Here is a 24,158-nt window from a genome sequence, read left to right on the forward strand (position 1 = left end):
TTGATGAAACCAAAATTGAACTTTTTGGCCTGAATACCAAGCGTCACGTCTGGAGGAAACCAGGCACCGCTCATCAACGGGCTAATACCATCCCTATAGTGAAGCATGGCGGTGGCAGCATCATAATGTGGGGATGTTTTTCAGCAATGGGAATGGGACGACTAGTCCTGATAGAGGGAAAGATGACTGCAGCTAAGTACCCTGAGATCCTTGAAGAAAACCTGCTCCAGAGCGCTCTGGACCTCAGACTGGGGTGAAGGTTTACCTTCCAACATGACATCAACCCAAAGCACACAGCTAAGCGAACAAAGGAGTGGCTTTGGAGAAAGTCTGTGAATGTCCTTGAGTGGCCCAGCCAGAGCCCAGGCCTGAATCCAATTGAACATCTGTGGAAAGAGCTGAAAATGGCTGTGTAGCAATGCTCCCCATTCAACCTGACAGAGCTTGCAAGGATATGCCAAGAGAAATGGGCAAAAATGTCCAGAAACAAGTGTGCCAAGCTTGTAGCTTCTTTCCCAAGATGCCTTGAAACTGTAATTGCTGCCAAAGATGCATCAACCAAGTATTAGGCTCAGGGTGTGTACAGATATGCTCATCAAACCCCTAAATGACCTATTTTTGTCAGTAAAATAAAATGGCATATTTTCTAAAACCCTGCTTTCACTTTGTCATTATGGGCTATTTTGTGTAGAATTTTGTGACAAAAAATGAACTCAATCTGTTGTAGAATAAGTCTGTAATGTAATAAAATGTGGAGAAGGTGAAAGGGGTGTGCAGACTTTCCAGCTTGACTGTATAATTGTTTCTTCAGGTTTTCTGATTTGTAGTGTTACACTAAATTGGATTACTGATAATAAGCAATTCTGGTTGATATGGCATTTATCAGTCACACGGATTGATAATAGATTTAATTCAGGTTTTTTTTTCATGTTCACTGCGTCACTGTTTAGGTGAGTGATGGCAGTCTGACAGTGCAGGCCATTGCACGGGAGGACAGAGGAGCGTACAGCTGCCGTGCTCACAGCGACCAGGGAGAAGCACTTCACACCACACGCCTGCTCGTGCAAGGTAAGTTAGGTCCATTATAAGGACAACTAGATGGTCTTCAATATTGTATCATGATGTCTTTTGACAGCAAGGATGTGACGGTCCACATGTACAGCTAAAATGAGCATGTGTGAACACAAGAACCTTAAAGAAAGTACATGAATATATGGAATAGTTTGAGGTTTCTCAAATGTTGGTACTGTATTTTTACTTAACCTACTTTCAGAAGAATAATTAATGAAGATCTGTGTTGTTAAAAGCTGGATAAATGATACATTTATTATCTAGTGCACCAAGAAAGTTGAAGCCCCAGTATCCTGTCCAGTCCTGTACTTTGGTAGACTGGCTTTTCATTGCCTACAAAAGTAAATAGTTAATGTAATGTAATAAAGTATGGTGAGCTATACACAGGCTGGCCTTACACCAAATGACTTTTTAAGCGATTTCACTGTCACAGACAAATTTCCAGTGTCGGAATGAAATTTTGCTGAAGTTGGGGTGCGCTCCTGTTATCTCGATCATTTGGTGTAAGGTGGTTAGGATCGCTGTCGTAAGTTAGTTTTTCTTCTCATGACTTCTTCTTTTTCCAGCTGCTCCGGTTAGGGGTCGCCACAGCAATCCCAATTTATGATCCGCATATTTGATTTGGGGGTACACCCTGGACAAGTCGCCAGGTCATTGCAGGGCTGACACAGAGACAAACAACCATTCACACTCCCATTCAATTTAGACTATGGCCAATTTAGAGTCACCAGTTAACCTAACCTGCATGTCTTTGGACTGTGGGGGAAACCGGAGCACCCGGAGGAAACCTACACAGACACGGGGAGAACATGCAAACTCCACACAGAAAGGCCCCCATTGGCCACTGGGCTTAAACCCAGAACCTTCTTGCTGTGAGGTGACCGTGCTAACCACCAGTGTTGTAGTCGAGTCACTAAACCTCGAGTCCAAGTCCAGTCTCGAGTCCCCAGTGTTCAAGTCCGAGTCAAGTCCAACTCATTAAAAAAATTTCGAGTCGAGTCCGTTATTGAGCCGAGTCGAGTCTGAGAACAAGACCCCAACCGCACCATTTGACGGCGGCTGTTTTAGCGCCATTAACATTAGTTTGTTCCTGAACATGCCATATGAACAGGTGAATGTGCTTCTCTTTATCAGAGATTGTGAAGTATTCTGTCAGAGATGGTTGGGAGACGGGTGTAAGCACAGAAGGTGTGTTTATTAATACAAGTGAAGACAGGTAAACAATGCAGAACAGCAGGCAAAATTGTAAAACGGTGAAACAGGCAACAGGTCAAGCGAGGCACAAACAGACTATCGTAGACTCTGCAGAATCAAAGACGAGAAACAGGAAATCAGGGATCAGGAAACCAAACAAGGAAATAAGCCTCGGTAATGTGTCAGCAACGCAACTCAATACTTCGCAAAGTAAGTGTGTTTTCACAGTTTTTATATTGGCGCACTGATTGCGCCTTAATTCTGTGCAGGTGCGAGTTGTTTATGGCATGCGCGAGAGAGTCCGCTTGGTGCACGCGCTGTTCGGAGTGCACCCGAGAGTCTATCTGATGCATGCGCCAAGGTGCACAGGTGTGACACTCTTGCACGAAATTAGTACAAAAATTAATGTAGATATAAATATCACACACACATCACATCACATCACATTATCTCTAGCCGCTTTATCCTTCTACAGGGTCGCAGGCAAGCTGGAGCCTATCCCAGCTGACTACGGGCGAAAGGCGGGGTACACCCTGGACAAGTCGCCAGGTCATCACAGGGCTGACACATAGACACAGACAACCATTCACACTCACATTCACACCTACGGTCAATTTAGAGTCACCAGTTAACCTAACCTGCATGTCTTTGGACTGTGGGGGAAACCGGAGCACCCGGAGGAAACCCACGCGGACACGGGGAGAACATGCAAACTCCACACAGAAAGGCCCTCGCCGGCCCCGGGGCTCGAACCCAGGACCTTCTTGCTGTGAGGCGACAGCGCTAACCACTACACCACCGTGCCGCCAGATATAAATATCTTGTGCCAAATTATTATGGCATGTTACAAAAAAATAAAGAAAAAATCAGAGTCCTCATCTCCAGTTTACGAGTCCGAATGCAGTTAATGCATGAGTCCAAGTCAAGTCGTGAGTCCCTAAAATTAGGGCGCGAGTCAGACTCAAGTACTATAAGCCTGCTAACCACTACACCACCATGCCGCCCCACAGGGTCCCCAGTCTTTGCAAAATGATAGATAATCGCTTGGTCATTTGGTGTCAGGCCGACGTAAGTTTGTGACTAATGACACTTTTGTCTTTAAATGTGAGACGGTGTCAGACTTTAGTCTTTTAAATGTCTTTCAGAGTTTTTCAAAGTCTTCTAGTGTATGGTTAGCATAAGGGACACAAATGAACTTGTGAATTTGCAGTGAGGGGATGACTGTGTAGCCATAGTCCCTATCCACTTCTGATAAAGTTTTTGATGTAGTGTAGTGCTTGTGCCCTCAACAAAAAAAAACATTGGTGAAAGATTCATCCATCATCATGTGGTGGTTTAGACTTGCATGTTTATTTTCTCTCAATATGCTTAACTGCAGGATTTGCTGGAGTTTATTTTGCTCAGTCTCATCAGTGCTTCCACATCACTTATGAGTTAGAATAATCTTATTTTATCTTGGTGGTGGGATTCAGAAGCTCGAGGCACATCACAATGCTCCAAAGCACATTAAGTTTAAACATGCAGTACCAGTCAAAAGTTTATACACCCCTACTCATTCATAGGCTTTCCTGTATTTTGACTATTTTCTACAACACTGAAGACATCAAAACTATGAAATAATATCTGAAACATATATGGAATTATGTCGTAAAAGTTTCATATGTTTTTGATTCTTCAGAGTAGCCAGCGTTTACTTTGATGACGCTTTGATGACACTATTGTCATTATCTTACCCAGCTTCATGAGTTCGTCACCTGGAATGCTTTTCAATTAACAGGTGTGCCTCGTCAAAAGTTAATTTGTGCAATTTCTTGCCTTCTTAATGCGTTTGAAGTCGAACAGTAAATAGTAAATAATAAAAATACAGTAAATCGCCCTATTCCATCCACATCTGTAATAATCCATATTACATCAAGAACCGCTCAACTAAGCAAAGAGAAACGACATCCATCATTACTTTAAGACATGAAGTGACTTTTAATTAATAAAAATAAAGAAAAAAACATTGAATTAGAAGGCGTGTCCAAACTTTTGACCTGTACTTTATATGCCACATGGCAATATTTGTTTTGCAAAATGAATAGTAGTCACAAGTGCAGTAGGAAGTAGGGTTCATTTTTGCTTCCAGGCAACTACAAATAAACACTGAAAATAAAAATGCAAAATTTGCTTGTCCCAGATGCAGTCTGCTTAATAAAGTAATGTTTAGATTACATAGAGAAATATCAAGGACGCTATATGGCCAAACGTTTGTGGACATCTAACCATCACACCCATATATGGGCCTGCCACAAAGTTTGAAGCAAACAGTTGTGTAGAATGTCTTTGTATGCTGTAGCATTAAGAATAACCTTTAACTTGAACTCAACCCTGTTCCAACATGATAATGTCCCTGTGCACAAAGCAAAGTCCATGAAGACATGGTTTCCCAAGGATGGAGTGGAAGAACTTGTGTGTCCTGCACAGAGCCCTGACCTCAACCCCACTGAACACTTTTGGGATGGACTGGAACACTGACTGCACCCCAGATCTCCTCACCTTACATCAGTACCTGATCTCATTAGCTCATCTGTCCATAAGACTGATGAGCTGTTGCCATGGCGTGGCGTCCGTCGTCCACAATTCAGTTAAATCATATCTCCTCTGTCGGTTCTCCACAGATTTCCATTCCAGTTGTTTTGTTTGAAAAAACTCATCAGTCTGCACAAAACTTGGTCGTTGTTTTGTCAAATGTTTTGCTAACAAGTTACTAATTAGGCCAAATTAACAAATTTTCCAGGCCTCTCACTAGAATTGTATCTCCTCTCTGATTTCTCATCCGATTCCAGTTCTGATCAATGTTTTAGGGCGATCTTCCCTCGAGGAACAAAACTTAGTCATTGTATTGTCAAATTTTTGCGAACAAATTAGTAATTATTGTATCTGCCAAATAGTAAATTCACATTCATGACAGTCCCAGATGCAGTCCCAGAATCGGATGATACTATTCACTACTGTCATAGGCTAGTTTCACAGTTCTAGCGTTTTCATGCTTTTGGGTACAGTTTGGTGTGTCTTTCGTGTTGTAGGTCACAATCAAGACGGATACTACACAACATTACAGGTTCTATACAGCATGCATGCTTGGTGTTATAACTATAGAATGGAGCATCCGATTCCAGTTCTGATTGATGTTTTGGGTCGATCTTCCCTCAGGGAACAAAATTTAGTCCTTTGTTGATTTTTCTGTTGTAAACAGTTAGTCATGGAGGTTGGTCCTCTCTCACATTGTCACATTTCAGTTCTGTTTGATGTTTTGGTCGTCATGGTTGTTTTGATGGCAGGCCAGATGAGCTACTACGTCCTTGGCATTTTGGTTATTATTAATACTCTTGAGGCTGAATGAGCACAAATCTCCACAGTTAAAACATAGTGCAAAGGCTTTCCGAAAGAGTGGAGGTTATTAAACATAGGATAAATATATAATGGGATGTTCAACAAGCACATATGGGTGTGACTGATCAGGTGTATACAAACTTTTGAACATCTAGTGTATCTCTCAAATATATGACTAAAATTTGAGATGGGCAATACAATCATATTGTAATATACAGTGTCTTGCAAAAGTATTCATCCCCCTTGGTGTTTGTCCTGTTTTGTCGCATTCCAAGCTGGAATTAAAATTGATTTTTGGAGGGTTAGCACCATTTGATTTACACAGCATGCCTACAATTTTAAAGGTGCAAATTGTTGTTTTATTGTGACAAAAACAATAATTAAGATGAAAAAACAGAAATCTGGAGTGTGCATAGGTATTCACCCCCTTTCATATGAAACCCCTAAATAAGAGCTGGTCCAACCAATTCACTTCATAAGTCACATAATTAGTTGATTAAGATCCACCTGTGTGCAATCAAAGTGTCACATGATCTGTCACATGATGTCTGTATAAATCAACCTGTTCTGGAAGGACCCTGACTCGGCAACACTACTAAGCAAGCAACATGAAAACCAAGGAGCCTCCAAACAGGTCAGAGACAAAGTTGTGGAGAAGTATAGATCAGGGTTGGATTATAAAAAAATATCCCAAACTTTGCATATCCCAGGGAGCACCATTAAATCCATTACAGCAAAATGGAAAGAATATGGCACCACTACAAACCTGACAAGAGAAGGCTCCGCCCACCAAAACTCAGACCGGGCAAGGAGGGCATTAATCAGAGATGCAACAAAGACACCAAAGATAACACTGAAGGAGCTGCAAAGATCCACAGCGGAGATGGGAGTATCTGTCCATAGGACTACTTTAAGCCGTATACTCCACAGAGTGGGGCTTTATGGAAGAGTGGCCAGAAAAACACATTGCTCAAGAAAACACATTTGGAGTTTGCCCAACAGCATGTGGCAGACTCCCCAAACACATGGAAGAAGATTCTCTGGTCAGATCAGACTAAAATTGAACTTTTTGGCCATCATGGGAAACGCCATGTGTGGTGCAAACCCAACACCCTGAGAACACCATTCCTACAGTGAAGCATGGTGGTGGCAGCATCATGCTGTGGGGATGTTTTTCATCTGCAGGGACAGGAAAGCTGGTCAGGACTGCAGGAAAGATGGATGGCACTAAATACAGGGCAATTCTGGAGAAAAACCTGTTTGAGTCGGCCAGAGGTTTGAGACTGGGATGAAGGTTCACGTTCCAGCAGGACAATGACCCTAAACATACTGCTAAAGTTACACAGGAGTGGTTTAAAAAGAAACATATTTAAATGTCTTGGAATGGCCTAGTCAAAGCCCAGGCCTCAATCCAATTGAGAATCTGTGGCATAACTTGAAGATTGCTGTACACCAACGCAACCCATCTAACTTGAAGGAGTTGGAGCAGTTTTGCCTTGAGGAATGGGCAAAAATCCCAGTGCCTAGATGTGCTAAGCTAATAGAGACATACCCCAAGAGACTTGCAGCTGTAATTGCAGCACAAGGTGGCTCTACAAAGTATTGACTTTGGGGGTTGAATACCTCTGCACACTCCAGATTTCTATTTTTTCATCTTACTTATTGTTTGTGTCACAATAAAAAACAAAAACAATGTGCACCTTTAAAGTGATATACATGTTGTGTAAATCAAATGGTTCTAACCCCCCAAAAATCCGTTTTAATTCCAACTTGTAATGCAACAAAACAGAACAAACACCAAGGGGGATGAATACTTTTGCAAGACGCTGTAAATACAGTTCCCCAGACTTACGATAATAAGATATATGAGCAACATGATGAAACACATTCACAGATGATTCTACCATGCTGAGTTTCAAGGAGGTTTTAACCTCAGGAGACCTACGTTGTCAAATAAAGAATAAATACATAGGTAATAAGTAAGAGTGATAATATTTCAAATAAATGAAATGAAAAGTCAGGGTGTTTGTTATGAGCAGAGCAGCTCATGGGGGTAAGATATGGTGTGTGTGTGTGTGTGTGTGTGTGTGGTGCTGATGTTAAAGCTCCAGAGGACAAAGGTGAATGATGAAGCGACTACATTTATTAGCCCTGTTGTGTGTTTGTATGTATGCACTGACAGCAAACACCATCAGTCTAAATGTCACTGCGTGTCCAACACAAACAAACTCACTACATGTGAAGTCTCACGTGCTTTACTATAATACAGTGCCCTTCACAATTATTGGCACCCCTTCTAAAAATGAGTAAAAAGGGTTGGAAAAAATCCACGTTTTGGCAAAGTAGCGTCATCTCACACTGAAAAATGAGAAAAAAGCCAACCTTTACTTGAAATAAATTTATTCAGAGAAAAACAAATCCCTCATCAAGAGATAATTATTTTCAACAAAAACACATCTGACACTATTATTGGCACCCCTGGAAATTATAGTAACATAATGTAACTGAAGCAGGTTTCCCATTTAAATTGTACATTTTTTAGTTGATTGGAGTGTATAGGAACTTTCAAGCTGTAATCCATGACTTCCTGATTAACTGGGATACAAATATGCGGTAACACAGAGGCCAAATTCCCTTAGTCATCCATCAACAAGGGGAAAGATAAGAGAAGGCAAACCAAATGAGAGAGAAGTGTGTTAACCTTCATAAGTCAGGGAATGGTTATAAAAAATATAGCTACTCACCTGAAAATGTCCATTTCTACTCTTAGGGCAATAATAAAAAGTGGACACCAACTGGAACTGTTAGAAACTCGCCTGGAAGAGGATCCAAGTTTATTTTGCCCCCACGTTCAGTGAGGAGGATGGTAAGAGAGGGGGAAAAATCCCCAATGATGACTGTTGGTGAATTACAAGAAAAAGTAAAATCTTTGGGTTTCCAAGTCTCCAAAACCACAATCGGATGCCACCTCCATGCCAACAGATTATTTGGAAGGTTTGCCAGAAGAAAAAGCCTTTTTCTGTCAGTTAACCACAAATGTAAGCACCTGAAGTTTGCAAAACGTTACTACAACTTTGACTGGAACTGTGTTCTATGGTCTAATATACCAAAAATGGAGCTTTTTGGCAATAAACCCTCAAGGTGGGTTTAGTGTAAAAAGAAGGATGGCAAAAATGAAAAGAACCTGATCCCAACTGTAAAATATGGTGGAGGTTCTGTGATGTTTTGGGGCTGTTTTTCCTCCAAAGACCCTGGAAACCTTGTTAGGGTACATGACATCATGAACTCCATGCAATACCAAGACATTTTAAATCAAAATCTACAGTAGCTGCTTCTGCCAGGAAAGTAAAACTGGATCATCACTGGATCTTCCAGCAGGACAATGATCTGAAGCATATGTCCAAATCAAGAAAAATGGTTAGCTGACCACAGAACCAAGCTTCTGTCATGGCCATCTCAATCCCCTGACCTGAACCCCATTGAAAACCTGTGGGGTGAGCCGAATAAGAGAGTGCACAAGAAAGGGCCAAGGACCCTGGATGATCTGAAGAGATTCTGTTCAGAGAAATCATCTCAGATGCCCTGCTCTGTATCTCCAACCTTATAAATGTTATAGGAGAAGACTCATTGTTTTTACTGGCAAAGGGAGGTTGTACAAAGTATTAAATACAGAGGTGTCAATAATAGTGGCACATGTGTTTTGCTGAAAATAATTGTCTTGATGAGGGATTTGTTTTTCTCTGAATACATTTAAATCAATTAAAGGTTGGATTTTTCTCATTTTCCCAGTGTTGTATGAAGCTACTTCACCAAAAGGTTGATTTTTTTTCTAATCCTCTTTACTAAGCTTTACAAGGGGTGCCAATAATTGTGGAGGGCACTGTATAAACCGTGATGCAGGAGTGGAGGCGTTGCTGCAGAGGAGAAATCCTGGGTCTCATTCCAGACACACGGAGTCGGATAGAATTCTGGCCCGAGTTGTGCCAAGTTGATATTGCTGGCCCAGGGCTTGTTTTCTTAAAATTTAAACTGGTGATATTGTTTATACAAAAAGCAATATTCGCTTATGGCCTCTGGGGGGAAACACTCCACAGAAAGGTCTTCTGTAATAACACTACAGGAGCTTGTCTTGTGTGTGTGTGTGTGTGTGTGTGTGTGTGTGTGTGTGTGTGTGTGTGTGTATATACTGATATATATATTTTTTTTTTTTTTCATATGGGCTCCATCCGGGACATGGAGAACCAAAACCAGTACATAAATCCCTATATGTCACTCGTGAGGAAATCGATGAAGTGTTTTGATAAATTTGGGTACTTTTTGTTTGTGAATGTGTCTGTATAATAAAAACAAAATCACACGTTAGCTTGAAGATATGAAGTTTATCTTCACGTGTTGAAAACCTCAAACTTTTCCTACGAAATACATCGTGGATCTGAGTGACATTTGATTTCATAAAATCAGTGAAATTTACAGTGGTGCTTGAAAGTTTGTGAACCCTTTAGAATTATCTACATTTCTGCATAAATATGACCTAAAACATCATCAGATTTTCACACAAGTCCTAAAAGTAGATAAAGAGAACCCAGTTAAACAAATGAGACAAAAATATTATACTTGGTCATTTATTTATTGAGGAAAATGATCCAATATTACATATCTGTTCATGAGTCCACCATCAGGAGAACACTGAACAACAATGGTGTGCATGGCAGGGTTGCAAGGAGAAAGCCACTGCTCTCCAAAAAGAACATTGCTGCTCGTCTGCAGTTTGATAAAGATCACGTGGACAAGCCAGAATGCTATTGGAAAAATGGATGAGACCAAACTAGAACTTTTTGGTTGAAATGAGAAGCGTTATGTTTGGAGAAAGGAAAACACTGCATTCCAGCATAAGAACCTTATCCCATCTGTGAAACATGGTGGTGGTAGTATCATGGTTTGGGCCTGTTTTGCTGCATCTGGGCCAGGACGGCTTGCCATCATTGATGAAACAATGAATTCTGAATTATACCAGGGAATTCTAAAGGAAAATGTCAGGACATCTGTCCATGAACTGAATCTCAAGAGAAGGTGGGTCATGCAGCAAGACAACGACCCTAAGCACACAAGTCGTTCTACCAAAGAATGGTTAAATAAGAATAAAGTTAATGTTTTGGAATGGCTAAGTCAAAGTCCTGACCTTAATCCAATCAAAATGTTGTGGAAGGACCTGAAGCGAGCAGTTCATGTGAGGAAACCCACCAACATCCCAGAGTTGAAGCTGTTCTGTACGGAGGAACGGGCTAAAATTCCTCCAAGCCAGTGTGCAGGACTGATCAACAGTTACCGCAAATGTTTAGTTGCAGTTATTGCTGCACAAGGGGGTCACACCAGATACTGAAAGCAAAGGTTCACATACTTTTGCTACTCACAGATATGCAATATTGGATTATTTTCCTCAATAAATAAATTACCAAGTATAATATTTTTGTCTCATTTGTTTAACTGGGTTCTCTTTATCTGCTTTTAGGACTTGTGTGAAAATCTGATGATGTTTTAGGTCATATTTATGCAGAAATATAGAAAATTCTAAAGGGTTCACAAACTTTCAAGCACCACTGTAGTTCCCTCTGAAATTTGCTCATCGTGATATATGTTTATTTCTGTAATATCTCACAAAATATCAGGCCATTCTGTGGCTGGGAAGTTATTTAATTTGAGGGGATTAATGCGAATAAGGTGCATGAAATCACTCGCGTCGCGCAGTCAAGCAGACAGAGGAAGTCCGTGTGTGTGTGCGCAGGTTTACCTTTGAGCGTGCACTGACAGTTCCATCATTCTGTCGCTAAACGAACAGCTGATCATACCGAGGTGCTCGCTGAGCGCCGATATTTATTAGTTTGGTCCTGCGTTTCCTTTCCTTCGTATATAACATAACATCTTTTCTTCGCGCTTTCCGTTACTGTTGTCGGTCTTTCACGTTTCATTCGCACACTCACATCCTCCATTTTTCTCTCCTGTTTCAAATTTGTATCCCACAATGCCTTGTGCGAACGGGGAAAGTCCACCACGTGATGCATGACGTAGTATCTTGAATTGGGTCATAGTGAAGCAGGAAAAAATAGCGGAGAATTTAGGGCCACATGGCTCTAAATTCATTAATTGTTCTATTTTTAAAAAACTAATAAAATTGGAAGTCTGTGATTTCAATTCAGTAGCTTTCGGTCCACTAAACAAAAATAATTGGGTGTCGGGGAAAATTCTTTTTATGACCTACGTTTGAAAAATCTGAAATGCAGTCTAGCTTTAAATAATATTGGCTGGCTTTTTTCATGGTCTATCAGATGTATTCCATTCAGCTAGCATAATATTAAACAAGTTGAAGACGAGTAGCTGAATGGAATATATCTGATACACCACGAAAAAAAGCCAGCCAATATTATTATTATACATACACATTCAATGGAACAATTATAGATTTTACAAAAAGGTAAGAACAGGGGGGTCACTAGGGTTTCTCATTGGATATTCGCATCAGCTCTGACATGTGACGTCATGTTGTCTTGAGAACCATGCAATATCGTAAACCATATTCAACACTCTCCATTGGGTAGAGTGATGTAATACACGTAGGATAAGCGATATGCTAACAATATTGCATGCTAACAAACCAAATGAATGAAACCCGCTAGAAGGGAATAGAACACGTTTTTATTCCATTGAAAAAGTGTCCTGAATGTATAATAATCTCATCTCATTATCTCTAGCCGCTTTATCCTTCTACAGGGTCGCAGGCAAGCTGGAGCCTATCCCAGCTGACTATGGGCGAAAGGCGGGGTACACCCTGGACAAGTCGCCAGGTCATCACAGGGCTGACACATAGACACAGACAACCATTCACACTCACATTCACACCTACGGTCAATTTAGAGTCACCAGTTAACCTAACCTGCATGTCTTTGGACTGTGGGGGAAACCGGAGCACCCGGAGGAAACCCACACGGACACGGGGAGAACATGCAAACTCCGCACAGAAGGGCCCTCGCCGGCCCCGGGGCTCGAACCCAGGACCTTCTTGCTGTGAGGCGACAGCGCTAACCACTACACCACCGTGCCGCCCCTGAATGTATAATAATCATTGATATTTCACTCCGATGACGTCACTCCCAGTGTTTTCCCGCTGACTAGACGTGCGTCATCAAAATGGCAAACCGGTTCAAAATTACAATTCTTTTGAGTAACTTGTGTTTTTTTTTTTGGTTTTGTTTTGATTTTGTTTTCTTTGTGGATGTGTCCATATAATATATAGAACATTACATGGTGGTGCGAAGATATGAAGTTTATCTTCTCATGTTGAAAAATATATCATGAGTGATATATTCATTCACCACTTCACCTTGTAATATCCTCTATATATACAGTGTGTGTGTGTATATAACAGGATGCTCATAGCATTTCTTTTGTGAAGCCTTTCATCATGCAGAAGGCCCAATATTCAAGAACCACTTGGATAAATACTATTTAAAAGTCCGCTCCAGGCAGGTCTTCAAGGGTTCAAGGCATCTTGCAGTGTCTGTTTAAAAGGAAATAAGCAAGAAATTGAAAACTTGCTCTTTCCTCATAACATTTTCTTTAATCACTACTAAAGTCTAGAGTCCCAGAGAACCTTATAGTATACATCATTTATATACAGTACCAGTCAAAAGTTTGTACACCCCTACTCATTCATAGGTTTTTCTGTATTTTGTATTTTCTATGTTGTAGAACAATACTGAAGACATCAAAACTATGAAATAACATCTGGAACATAGATGGAATTATGTGGTAAATAAAAAAAATGTTAAAAACAAAACATGTTTCATATTTTATATTCTTCAAAGTAGCCAACGTTTACCTTGATGACACTATTGGTATGATCTTAACCAGCTTCATGAGGTCGTCACCTGGAATGCTTTTTAATTAACAGGTGTGTCTCCCCAAAAGTTAATTAGTGCAATTTCTTCCTTCTTAATGCGTTTGAGACCAAAACAGTAAATAGTAAATAATAAAAATACAGTAAATAGCCATATTCTATCCACAACTGTAGTAATCCATATTATGTCAAGAACTGCTCAACTAAGTAAAGAGAAACAACATCCATCACTACTGAAGTGTCTTTTAATTAATAAAAATAAAGAAAAAAACATTGAATTTGAACCTGTGTCTGGAATTTTGATTGGTACTGTAGTTATAGTTTTGTTTGGTATTTGGTGGTTTATTTATTTATTTTTATTTTTTTAATGCTTTATAGTCATGTAACAATTGGGAAAATAGTGTATGTTAACATATTCATAGTACAACAATGAAACATTTTTCTTAATGTAAAATTTGACTTTATTTTCTAGTTTCCCGCGGTTTTATTTTTTTAACTTTGTAGGTGCATTTTCTTCATTTCTCAGGCATCAGTGGGATATTATTTGCTCAGCCATCAATAAAGTGTAAAGGTTAAATCAATGACAATTAATCAGCTAAAGTGTGTGTGTGCGCGAGCGTGTGTGTGTGTGTGTGTATGTGTATATATATATATATATATATATATATATATATATATATATATATACACACACAGACAGTGTCTTGCAAAAGTATTCATCCCCCTTGGTGTTTGTCCTGTTTTGTCGCATTCCAAGCTGGAATTAAAATTGATTTTTGGGGGGTTAGCTCCATTTAATTTACACAACATGCCTACCACTTTAAAGGTGCAAATTGTTATTTTATTGTGACACAAACAATAAGTAAGATGAAAAAACAGAAATCTGGAGTGTGCAGAGGTATTCAACCCCCAAAGTCAATACTTTGTAGAGCCACCTTGTGCTACAATTACAGCTGCAAGTCTCTTGGGGTATGTCTCTATTAGCTTAGCACATCTAGCCCCTGGGATTTTTGTCCATTCCTCAAGGCAAAACTGCTGCAACTCCTTCAAGTTAGATGGGTTGCATTGGTGTACAGCAATCTTCAAGTTATGCCACAGATTCTCAATTGGATTGAGGCATGGGCTTTGATTAGGCCATTCCAAGACATTTAAATGTTTCCCTTTAAACCACTCCTGTGTAACTTTAGCAGTATGTTTAGGGTCATTGTCCTGCTGGAACGTGAACCTTCATCCCAGTCTCAAACCTCTGGCCGACTCAAATAGGTTTTCCTCCAGAATTGCCCTGTAATTAGTGCCATCCATCTTTCCTTCAGTCTTGACCAGCTTTCCTGTCCCTGCAGATGAAAAATATCCCCACAACATGATGCTGCCACCACCATGCTTCACTGTAGGAATGGTGTTCTCAGGGTGTTGGGTTTGTGCCACACATGGCATTTCCCATGATGGCCAAAAAGTTCAATTTTCGTCTCATTGGACCAGAAAATCTTCTTCCATGTGTTTGGGGAGTCTGCCATATGCTGTTGGGCAAACTCTAAATATGTTTTCTTAAGCAATTACTTTTTTCTGGCCACTCTTCCATAAAGCCCCACTCTGTGGAGTGTACGGCTTAAAGTGGTCCTATGGACAGGTACTCCCATCTTTGCTGTGGATCTTTGCAGCTCCTTCAGTGGGATATTTTTTATAACCCAACCCTGATCTATACTTCTCCACAACTTTGTCTCTGACCTGTTTGGAGGCTCCTTGGTTTTCATGTTGCTTGCTTAGTAGTGTAGCAGAGTCAGGGTCCTTCCAGAACAGGTTGATTTATTCAGACATCATGTGACACTTTGATTGCACACAGGTGGATCTTAATCAACTAATTATGTGACTTATGAAGTGAATTGGTTGGACCAGCTCTTATTTAGGGGTTTCATACGAAAGGAGGTGAATACCTATGCACACTCCATGTTGTGTAATCAAATGGCGCTAACCCTCCAAAAATCCATTTTAATTCCAGCTTGTAATGCGACAAAACAGGACAAACACCAAGGGGGGATGAATACTTTTGCAAGACACTGTATATGTAGCGTTTTGTTGCTTAATACAGTGTCTTTTCTTTCCTCTAGGTCCTCCGTATATAGTGGCGCCCCCTGAAAACATCACTGTAAACATTTCTCAGAATGCTCTCTTCACGTGCCAAGCAGAGGCGTATCCTGGCAACCTGACCTATACCTGGTTTTGGGAGGAGGACAACGTCTACTTCAAGAAGTATAGTTATGATCCAGTGCACTATTGTACCATGTCACCAACCAGTGATGTCATGTGAGATCGTATGTGTGTGCTTTGGAGGATGTTTAGATTTAGATTAGGATTTGCATATAATGATAGACGTATGATTTCTGAATCTCGGGCTGGATTTCTGCAACTGTGTTGCTCTGACATGTAGAAGCTCACACAGCAGGTTTCCTCAGGACAGTCTGCTTGTGTCATCATCACATGCCTAGAAAAAACACGCTGATAGTCTGAAGGTGAGACAGGAAGTTGTTGTTTTTGTTAACCTTCTAAACAGCAAAAAAATGGAAGTAATTTACACGTAATCTGCACTTTTGCTACGCAAGACCTTTCTTTAGATGTATCGAAGATTTTTGCATCGAACTGTACACTGAATGAGTGTAATGATAATTTTGGTGTCTTTGTAGACCAAAAAATGGCCACCACAGTCCTATAACATGACTGTAACTATAACTAGTTTCCCAGTGTGTTTTCTGGATTAACCCTGGGAATCCTGCTTACCCTTGAGTTTTTTCTGGCCCTACCAGTGTGTGTGTGTGTGTGAGCTCATTCATGCATGCACAGTTGACAGAATTTCAATAAAATATCACCAGAGAGCAAAAAAAAAAAAAATACACATACAGAGATCAGATTGAAATAGATGAGCAATGTTTCATTTCCAGTTTTAGGGTAAAAAAAGCAGCGAGGCGTGAGAATGTATGTGAGGAGGAATTGCTAATGAGTTCAGCACTTCAGTTTTAAACAAGATTCATCCCCTTCCTACATTTTGTGTCAAATGTGTCTCGAAAGATCATAATAAATTGCATTTGTAAGAGTCGTTTTAATGGTTGAATACATTTTACTCTTACTCGTGTGTGTATATATATATATATATATATATCTCATCTCATCTCATTATCTGTAGCCGCTTTATCCTTCTACAGGGTCGCAGGCAAGCTGGAGCCTATCCCAGCTGACTATGGGCGAAAGGCGGGGTACACCCTGGACAAGTCGCCAGGTCATCACAGGGCTGACACATAGACACAGACAAACACAGACAACCATTCACACTCACACCTACGGTCAATTTAGAGTCACCAGTTAACCTAACCTGCATGTCTTTGGACTGTGGGGGAAACCGGAGCACCCGGAGGAAACCCACGCGGACATGGGGAGAACATGCAAACTCTGCACAGAAAGGCCCTCGCCGGCCCCGGGGCTCGAACCCAGGACCTTCTTGCTGTGAGGCGACAGCGCTAGCCACTACACCACCGTGCCGCCCATATATATATACACACACACACACACCCGTTCAAAAGTTTGGGGTCACCCAGACAATTTTGTGTTTTCCATGAAAAGTCACACTTTTATTTCCCACCATAAGTTGTAAAATGAATAGAAAATATAGTCAAGACATTTTTCTGGCCATTTTGAGCATTTAATCGACCCCACAAATGTGATGCTCCAGAAACTCAAACTGCTCAAAGGAAGGTCAGTTTTATAGCTTCTCTAAAGAGCTCAACTGTTTTCAGCTGTGCTAACATGATTGTACAAGGGTTTTCTAATCATCCATTAGCCTTCTGAGGCAATGAGCAAACACATTGTACCATTAGAACACTGGAGTGAGAGTTGCTGGAAATGGGCCTCTATACACCTATGGAGATATTGCACCAAAAACCAGACATTTGCAGCTAGAATAGTCATTTACCACATTAGCAATGTATAGAGTTTATTTCTGATTAGTTTAAAGTGATCTTCATTGAAAAGAACAGTGCTTTTCTTTCAAAAATAAGGACATTTCAAAGTGACCTCAAACTTTTGAACAGTAGTGTATATATATTTCCAACCAGAAGTTTACATGCAGTTTAGGAAAAGACACATAAACTTTTTTTTCTCCATGTCTGACAGTAAAATTGAGGAAACTTTTCCTGTTTTAGGTCAGCTTGGATCCCTATTTTTACCTCACCCGGGATGGAGTCCATCAGGGGGTGAGGTGTTGTTTTCTGTCTGGTTTGTTTGTTTCTTTGTTTTTTTGTTAACGATATTACAGGAAAACAGCTGGATCAATCTTCATGAAACTTTCAGGATAGATGGGCGTTGGTCTCAAATAGAACCTCCAACATTTTGAGGGTCATCCGGTCAAGGTCACCAAAAAGGTCAAAATCGTTTTTGTTGTGGCTACTGCCTCATATCAAGGCGCTAAACACTACGTCATCGTGCTGTAAGAATATAAGAGTGTAACAGTCATGCACTGCACATGCGCATACACGTGTTCCGATTAAAATGGCCGGTGAGTGTATACAATTCGGTTCACCATTCGAAATAAAGAAATCACTTTACAGAGGGAAAGTGCGTTCCACTGAGCTCTAGCGCCGGCCCATTTCCGGGAAATTAGAATTTGGGTCATGGCGACAGCATGTGTATGTCAGCCTCGGTTCGGAGGTTTCAGTTTTGAAAACTGTAAGAGGTAAGAGTAGAATAATATAAAGTACAGACACTTGGTATATTTTACTTCTGTGATTTTTAAATTGTTAATTTTTGGATTACGCTTCATTTTTGTGGCTACTGCCTCATAGAGTAAATATATATATGCTATAGTTCCTGTATGGACATGGTATCAGAAAACAATTTTATTTATAAGCAGTAGCCACATGGACCCATAGGGTACCTATTTTTTTTGCGATATCTTCCTTCATATTCATAAGTGCTACCGGGCGAGGTTCGTTTTGCCGAGCAAGACTTGTTTTTTTTTTTTAATTTGTAAAATGTCAGATTAACCAGAAAGAGAATTTTTAATTACTTTCGTCAAAATCAGAAGTTTACATACACTTGGCTAGTATTTGGTTGAATTGCCTTTGAACTGTTTAACTTGGATCAAGTGTTTTGGGTTGCCTTCTACAAGCTTCTCACAATATCTTGCTGGAATTTTGGTCCATTCTTCCTGACAGAACTGGTGGAGTTGAGTCAAACTTGTGGGCCTTCTTGCTCACACACGCCTTTTTAGTGCCTCCCACACATTTTCTATAGGATTGGGATCAGGGCTTTGTGATAGCCACTCCAATACCTTCACTTTGTTGTCCTGAAGCCAATTTGCAACTAATTTAGATGCTTAGGGTCATTGTCCATCTGGAAGGCCCATTCACGCCCAAGCTTTAACTTTTTGGCTGATGTCTTGAGATGTTGCTTCAATATATCCACATAATTTTCTTTCCTCATGACACCATCTATTTTGTGAGGCGCACCAGTCCCTCCTGCAGCAAAGCAGCCCCACAACATGATGGTGCCACCCCCATGCTTCACGGTTGGGATGGTATTCAGAGGCTTGCAAGCTTCCCCCTTTCTCGTCCAAGCATAACGATGATCATTATGACCAAACAGTTCAATTTTGTTTCATCAGCCCACAGGACATGTCTCCAGAAATGAAGGTCTTTATCCCCATGTGCAGCTGCAAACTGTAACCTGGCTTTTTTATGGTGGTTTTGGAGCAGTGGCTTTCTCCTCGCTGAGTGGCCTTTCAGCTCATGTCGGTACAGAACTCATTTTACTGTGGATAATGATACTCTCGTACCGGTTTCAGCCAGCATCTTTACAAGGTCTTTCGCTGTTGTTCTGGGGTTCATTTGCACATTACGCACCAAAGCACGTTCATCTCTGGGACACAGAAGCCATCTCCTTCCTGAGCGGTATGATGGCTGTGTGCTCCCATGGTGTTTGTACTGGTGTATTATTGTTTGAACAGATGAACGTGGGACCTTCAGGCATCTAGAAATTGTACCCAAGGATGAACCAGACTCGTGAAGATCCACAATTCTTTTCCTGATGTCTTGGTTGATTACCTCGCCTGGGACGGAGTCCACCAGGGGGCGAGGTATTGTTTTCAGTGGGGTTTCTTTCTTTGTTTTTTGTTGTTTTTTTTGTTAGCAACATTACGGGAAAACGGCTGGACCAATCTTCATGAAACTTTCAGGATAGATGGGCATTAGTCTCAAATAGCACCTACAACATTTTGAGGGTCATCTGATCAAGGTCAAGGTCACCAAAAAGGTCAAAATATCTTTTTTTGGTGATATCTTCCTTCATATTTATTATATTTACTTCAAACCAATTCCAAAATGTTCATCTTTCAATTCTGCTTCCATTGATATGCTACATGACGGGGTATCTCTCAAGGTCATTGCTAAAATTTGTATATTTTCCATTATAAATTGAAAACGGTTAGAGATAGAGATGTTTATCATTATCAACATATAGGAAGTCATATATGGGCTTTCATTTGGCACCATGACCTTTTGACCTTGTTTGTTTGTGTGTGTGTCTGCCTGTTAACAATCTAGCTTCTAGACGGTTGCACCGATTGACTTCAAATTTTCAGGGTAGATGGGCAATGGTCCGTAGATCACCTGATTAAATTTTGGGGGTAATCGGGTCAAAGTGAAGTTCAAGTTCACCAAAAAGGTCAACCTTTTGGTCAAAATAACATATTTTCCATTATAACTCAAAAACGGTTGCCGATAGACAAATGTTTACTATTATGAGCATATAGGAGCTCCCATATGGCCTTTCATTTGGCACCATGATCTTTGACCTTGAGTGACCTTGAAAGGTCAAACTCAAGGTCACGGATTTTCAGAGGGCTGTAACTTGAAAACGGTTGATGGTAGGCAGATGTTTACCATTATCAACTTATAGGAAGTGCCATATGGGCTCTCATTTGGCACCATGATCTTTGACCTTGAATGACTTTGAAATGTCAAACTCAAGGTCATGGATTTTCATAGGACTATAACCTGACAGCTGATGATTGAGAAATATTACCATTATCAACATATAGGTATAAAATAAGTGCTGCCGGGCGAGGTTTGTTTTACCTGGCAACACTTGTTTCTTTTGATTTTCCCATGATGTCATGCAAAGAGGCCCTTGTGTTTGAAGGTGTGCCTTAAAATACATCCCCAGGTTTGCCTCCAGTTAACTCAAATGATGTCAATTAGCCTATCAGAAGCTTCTAATGCCAAAACATCATCATATGGAATGCTCCAAGCTGTTTAAAGTCACAGTCAACTTGGTGTATGTAAACTTTTGACTTTTATGAAAGTAATTAAAAATTCTCTGAAACATTCTCTCTCTGATTATTCTGGCATTTTACAAATTAAAAAAAGGGAATCCTAACTGACCTAAAACAGGAAAAATTTCCTAAATTTTACTGGCAGACACAGAGAAAAAAAAAGTGTGTGTCTTTTTAGAAAAAAGACATAGACACAGTTTAGAAACTGTATGTAAACTTCTGGTTGCAACTGTACACTTCCTTACATTCTGCTCTGTAATTCGTTTTCTATAAATGAATAATGAATTGCTGATTAGTATTCTTTTTAAAATAATACAAAAAAACAACAACGTGTAAGTCTCCCACTAAGTATATCTTGTTTTAAACACACTGTATGACTAAACATTTGTGGACACCTGATCATCACAGCCGTATGTAGTTCTTCCCCAAAATGTTGCCACTAATTTGGAAGCACCAAATTGTCCAGGATGTCCATATATGCTGTAGGCCTCCTCATCTGACATCAGTGCCTGACCTCTTATGGATGAATGAGCTCAAATCCCCACAGCCATGCTCCAAAATCGAGTGGAAAGCCTTCCCAGAAGAGTGGAAGTTATTGTACCATAGTGTGTATTATAAATTTACATTGGGATCTTCAACAATAATCACCTTCTTTTTTTTTTCCCTCCTATGTTACTGTATTTACAAGCTTGCCATATTTGTCTTAGCAAATATTCCAATCCAACTGCATGTCCAAAACAAAAAGACCTGAAACTAGCATTTGAAATTAGAAAAGGGAAATTATTTTTCTTCTTTTTCTCAGGCTTTGCATGGAAAAGAAGATCATAGTAGCATGCACCAATTGTTAATTTGGGATATCTCCAATATGCCTATTTGTTATTGCTGAGTACAATCATTATCTACTGTATTATCAATTGTTCAATTCTACAGTTGTTTGTCAAAGCCTATGTTTAGATTAGATGTAATTCCAGTTATTAGCTTTTAAACAAGATCTTGGCCAGGACATACTTGCTTTTTCCAGATTTCCATCTTCAACTTTGTTGCTAATTTAGCCCAATTTGTTGGTTAAACTGCAACTCTGTGGTGGCCCTGACCATTTCTTTACTAGCATTTGACTAATAACAAAAATAATTGCTGATAGGTACCTTTTTTTTTGGGGGGGGGGGGGGGGGGGGGGAATTACATTGAAGATACACTTATCAGACATACCATTATGACCACTGACAGGTGAAGTGAATAACATCGATTATCTTATTACAGTGGTACCTCTCAAGGGGTGGGATATATTAGGCAGCAAGAGAACAGTCAGTTCTTGAAGTTTATGTGTTGGAAGCAGGAAAAATGGGCAAGTGTAAGGATCTGAGTGACTTTGACAAGGGCCAAATTGTGATGGATAGATGACTGGGTCTGAGCATCTCCAAAATGGTACATCTTGTGCGGTGTTCCTGGTATGCAGTGGTTAGTAGCAAACAAAAGTGGTCCAAGGAAGGACAACCGGTGAACCAGCAACAGGGTCATGGGTCTCAAAGGCTCCTTGATTCACATAGGGCACAAAGGCTAGCCCATATGGTCCAGTCCCACAGAAGAGCTACTGACAACGTTAACTTTTTCAGCAGTTTGTGCTACAGGAGCTCTTCTGTGGGATTGGACCATATGGGCTAGCCTTTGTGCCCCATGTGAATCAGTGAGCCTTAGACACCCATGAACCTCTCGCTGGTTCATTGGTTGTCCTTCCTTGAACCACTTTTATTCGGTACTAACCACTGCATACCGGGAACACCACACAAAATGTGCTATTTTGGAGATGCTCAGACCCAGTCATCTATCCATCACAATTTGGCCCTTGTCAAAGTCACTCAGATCCTTACACTTGCCCATTTTTCCTGCTTCCAACACAACTTCAAGAACTGACTGTTCTCTTGTTGCCGAATATATCCCACCCCTTGACAGGTACCACTGTAATAAGATAGTGTTATTTCATCCATATTCACTGGATATGAGCAATCACGTAGTCTGATTGGCTACTCTACTACTAGGATATCAGCTCATATACCGTGAATAGAGAAAAACTAAATGGTGGAGTGTATTGCTGAACCAACCGAGGATGAAATAAAACCTCTGCTTGAAAACAAAACCCCCCAAAAAATGCAAAAAAGCAACAAAATATGGAATGAAATTATTTGATGGTACAGTAAGAACGCATCTTTTTTTTATTTTTCAAGAATTATTATTATTATTATAGCATTTTTCACAAATTGCTCCTGTCATTTTACTGGTTTGTTTATATTCTTCATCTTTAAGCATTAAACTTTGTTGATTTTTTTAGACTGGTTCAAAAACTCAAAGAAGTTTGAAAATTACAGAACTGGAATGTCCAGGGAAGAATTAAATAAATGTCTGAAGCTATTCTATACCTCGGCACGACAGCAAGACGTCACTTTCTACAAAAAAAAGAAAAGAAAACAAGATTTAAAAAATTTGTGCAGCCATTGATAGGTTTTTAAGAAGTCCACCTATGCAGAAATGATTTTGCCGGACATTTTGTATAAAGTTTTTATTTATCAAATTTATAAAAATAAAAATGATCTGTTTCTCAAAATCCATTGAATAGACCCCTTCGCATGTTTGTAAACAAACCGACCGTTGCCAGGATGCGCGCGCAGCCTGGACCCAGAAACAATGGCGCTGCCCATAGACCGGCATTATGAGCTGTCAGATTATGCCAAACAATTGTCGTTACAAGATCGAGAATGCTACATAAATAAGTTAACTCTAACAAGTGGACATCACCTACCGGATCCGCATTTAATTAGAGTGTGGACGGAAGATGTTAGTAAGTTCCCTGGTATACAATGGCCAGATATATACTCGTACCTTATTGACAAGACTTCAGTGTACACCCACGAAAAACTTCGTGCCTACAAGTCTTTAGACGCATATGATTATGTTATGTGCGGGCATGTACAACTTGATTAACAATGGGACATTCATATTCATTTTGTTTTAATCAAATTATGCCAGTGATGTGATGGCAATGTGGCTTTAGCTACAACAGCAAATACCAACACTAAACAGCAATTTGCAGGAGGGAATGGCATGAAGGGAATGATAGTGTAAAGAGTGCAGCTAAGAGAAATCAGAGCTGCGTAAAAAGCGAGAGGCAGAGAGCAGAAATGAAACTGAACGGGGCGGGAGCTAGGTTAGAGCAGTCAGCGTAAGTTGGCATTTAGAGTGAGGGCACACAATTTTACCTTTCCATCCTTGCTTTAAAATTGTGATTTTTGGCATACACAAATAATGATGGCACAAAAT

General features: G+C 40.2%; 1 protein-coding gene across 1 annotated transcript in view; it reads left to right on the plus strand.

Moving 5' to 3' along the window:
* igsf9ba (immunoglobulin superfamily, member 9Ba) overlaps positions 1 to 24,158 on the plus strand; it is a 203,283-nt gene that overhangs the window by 138,799 nt on the left and 40,326 nt on the right. Inside the window, exons 5-6 of the mRNA XM_060943802.1 lie at positions 951 to 1,068; positions 15,637 to 15,778. Coding sequence (XP_060799785.1) covers positions 951 to 1,068; positions 15,637 to 15,778 — 260 coding nt within the window. The remainder of the gene's footprint in view (positions 1 to 950; positions 1,069 to 15,636; positions 15,779 to 24,158) is intronic.

This window comes from Neoarius graeffei, chromosome 17 (assembly GCF_027579695.1).
Source record: "Neoarius graeffei isolate fNeoGra1 chromosome 17, fNeoGra1.pri, whole genome shotgun sequence".
Classification (NCBI taxonomy): Eukaryota; Metazoa; Chordata; class Actinopteri; order Siluriformes; family Ariidae; genus Neoarius; species Neoarius graeffei.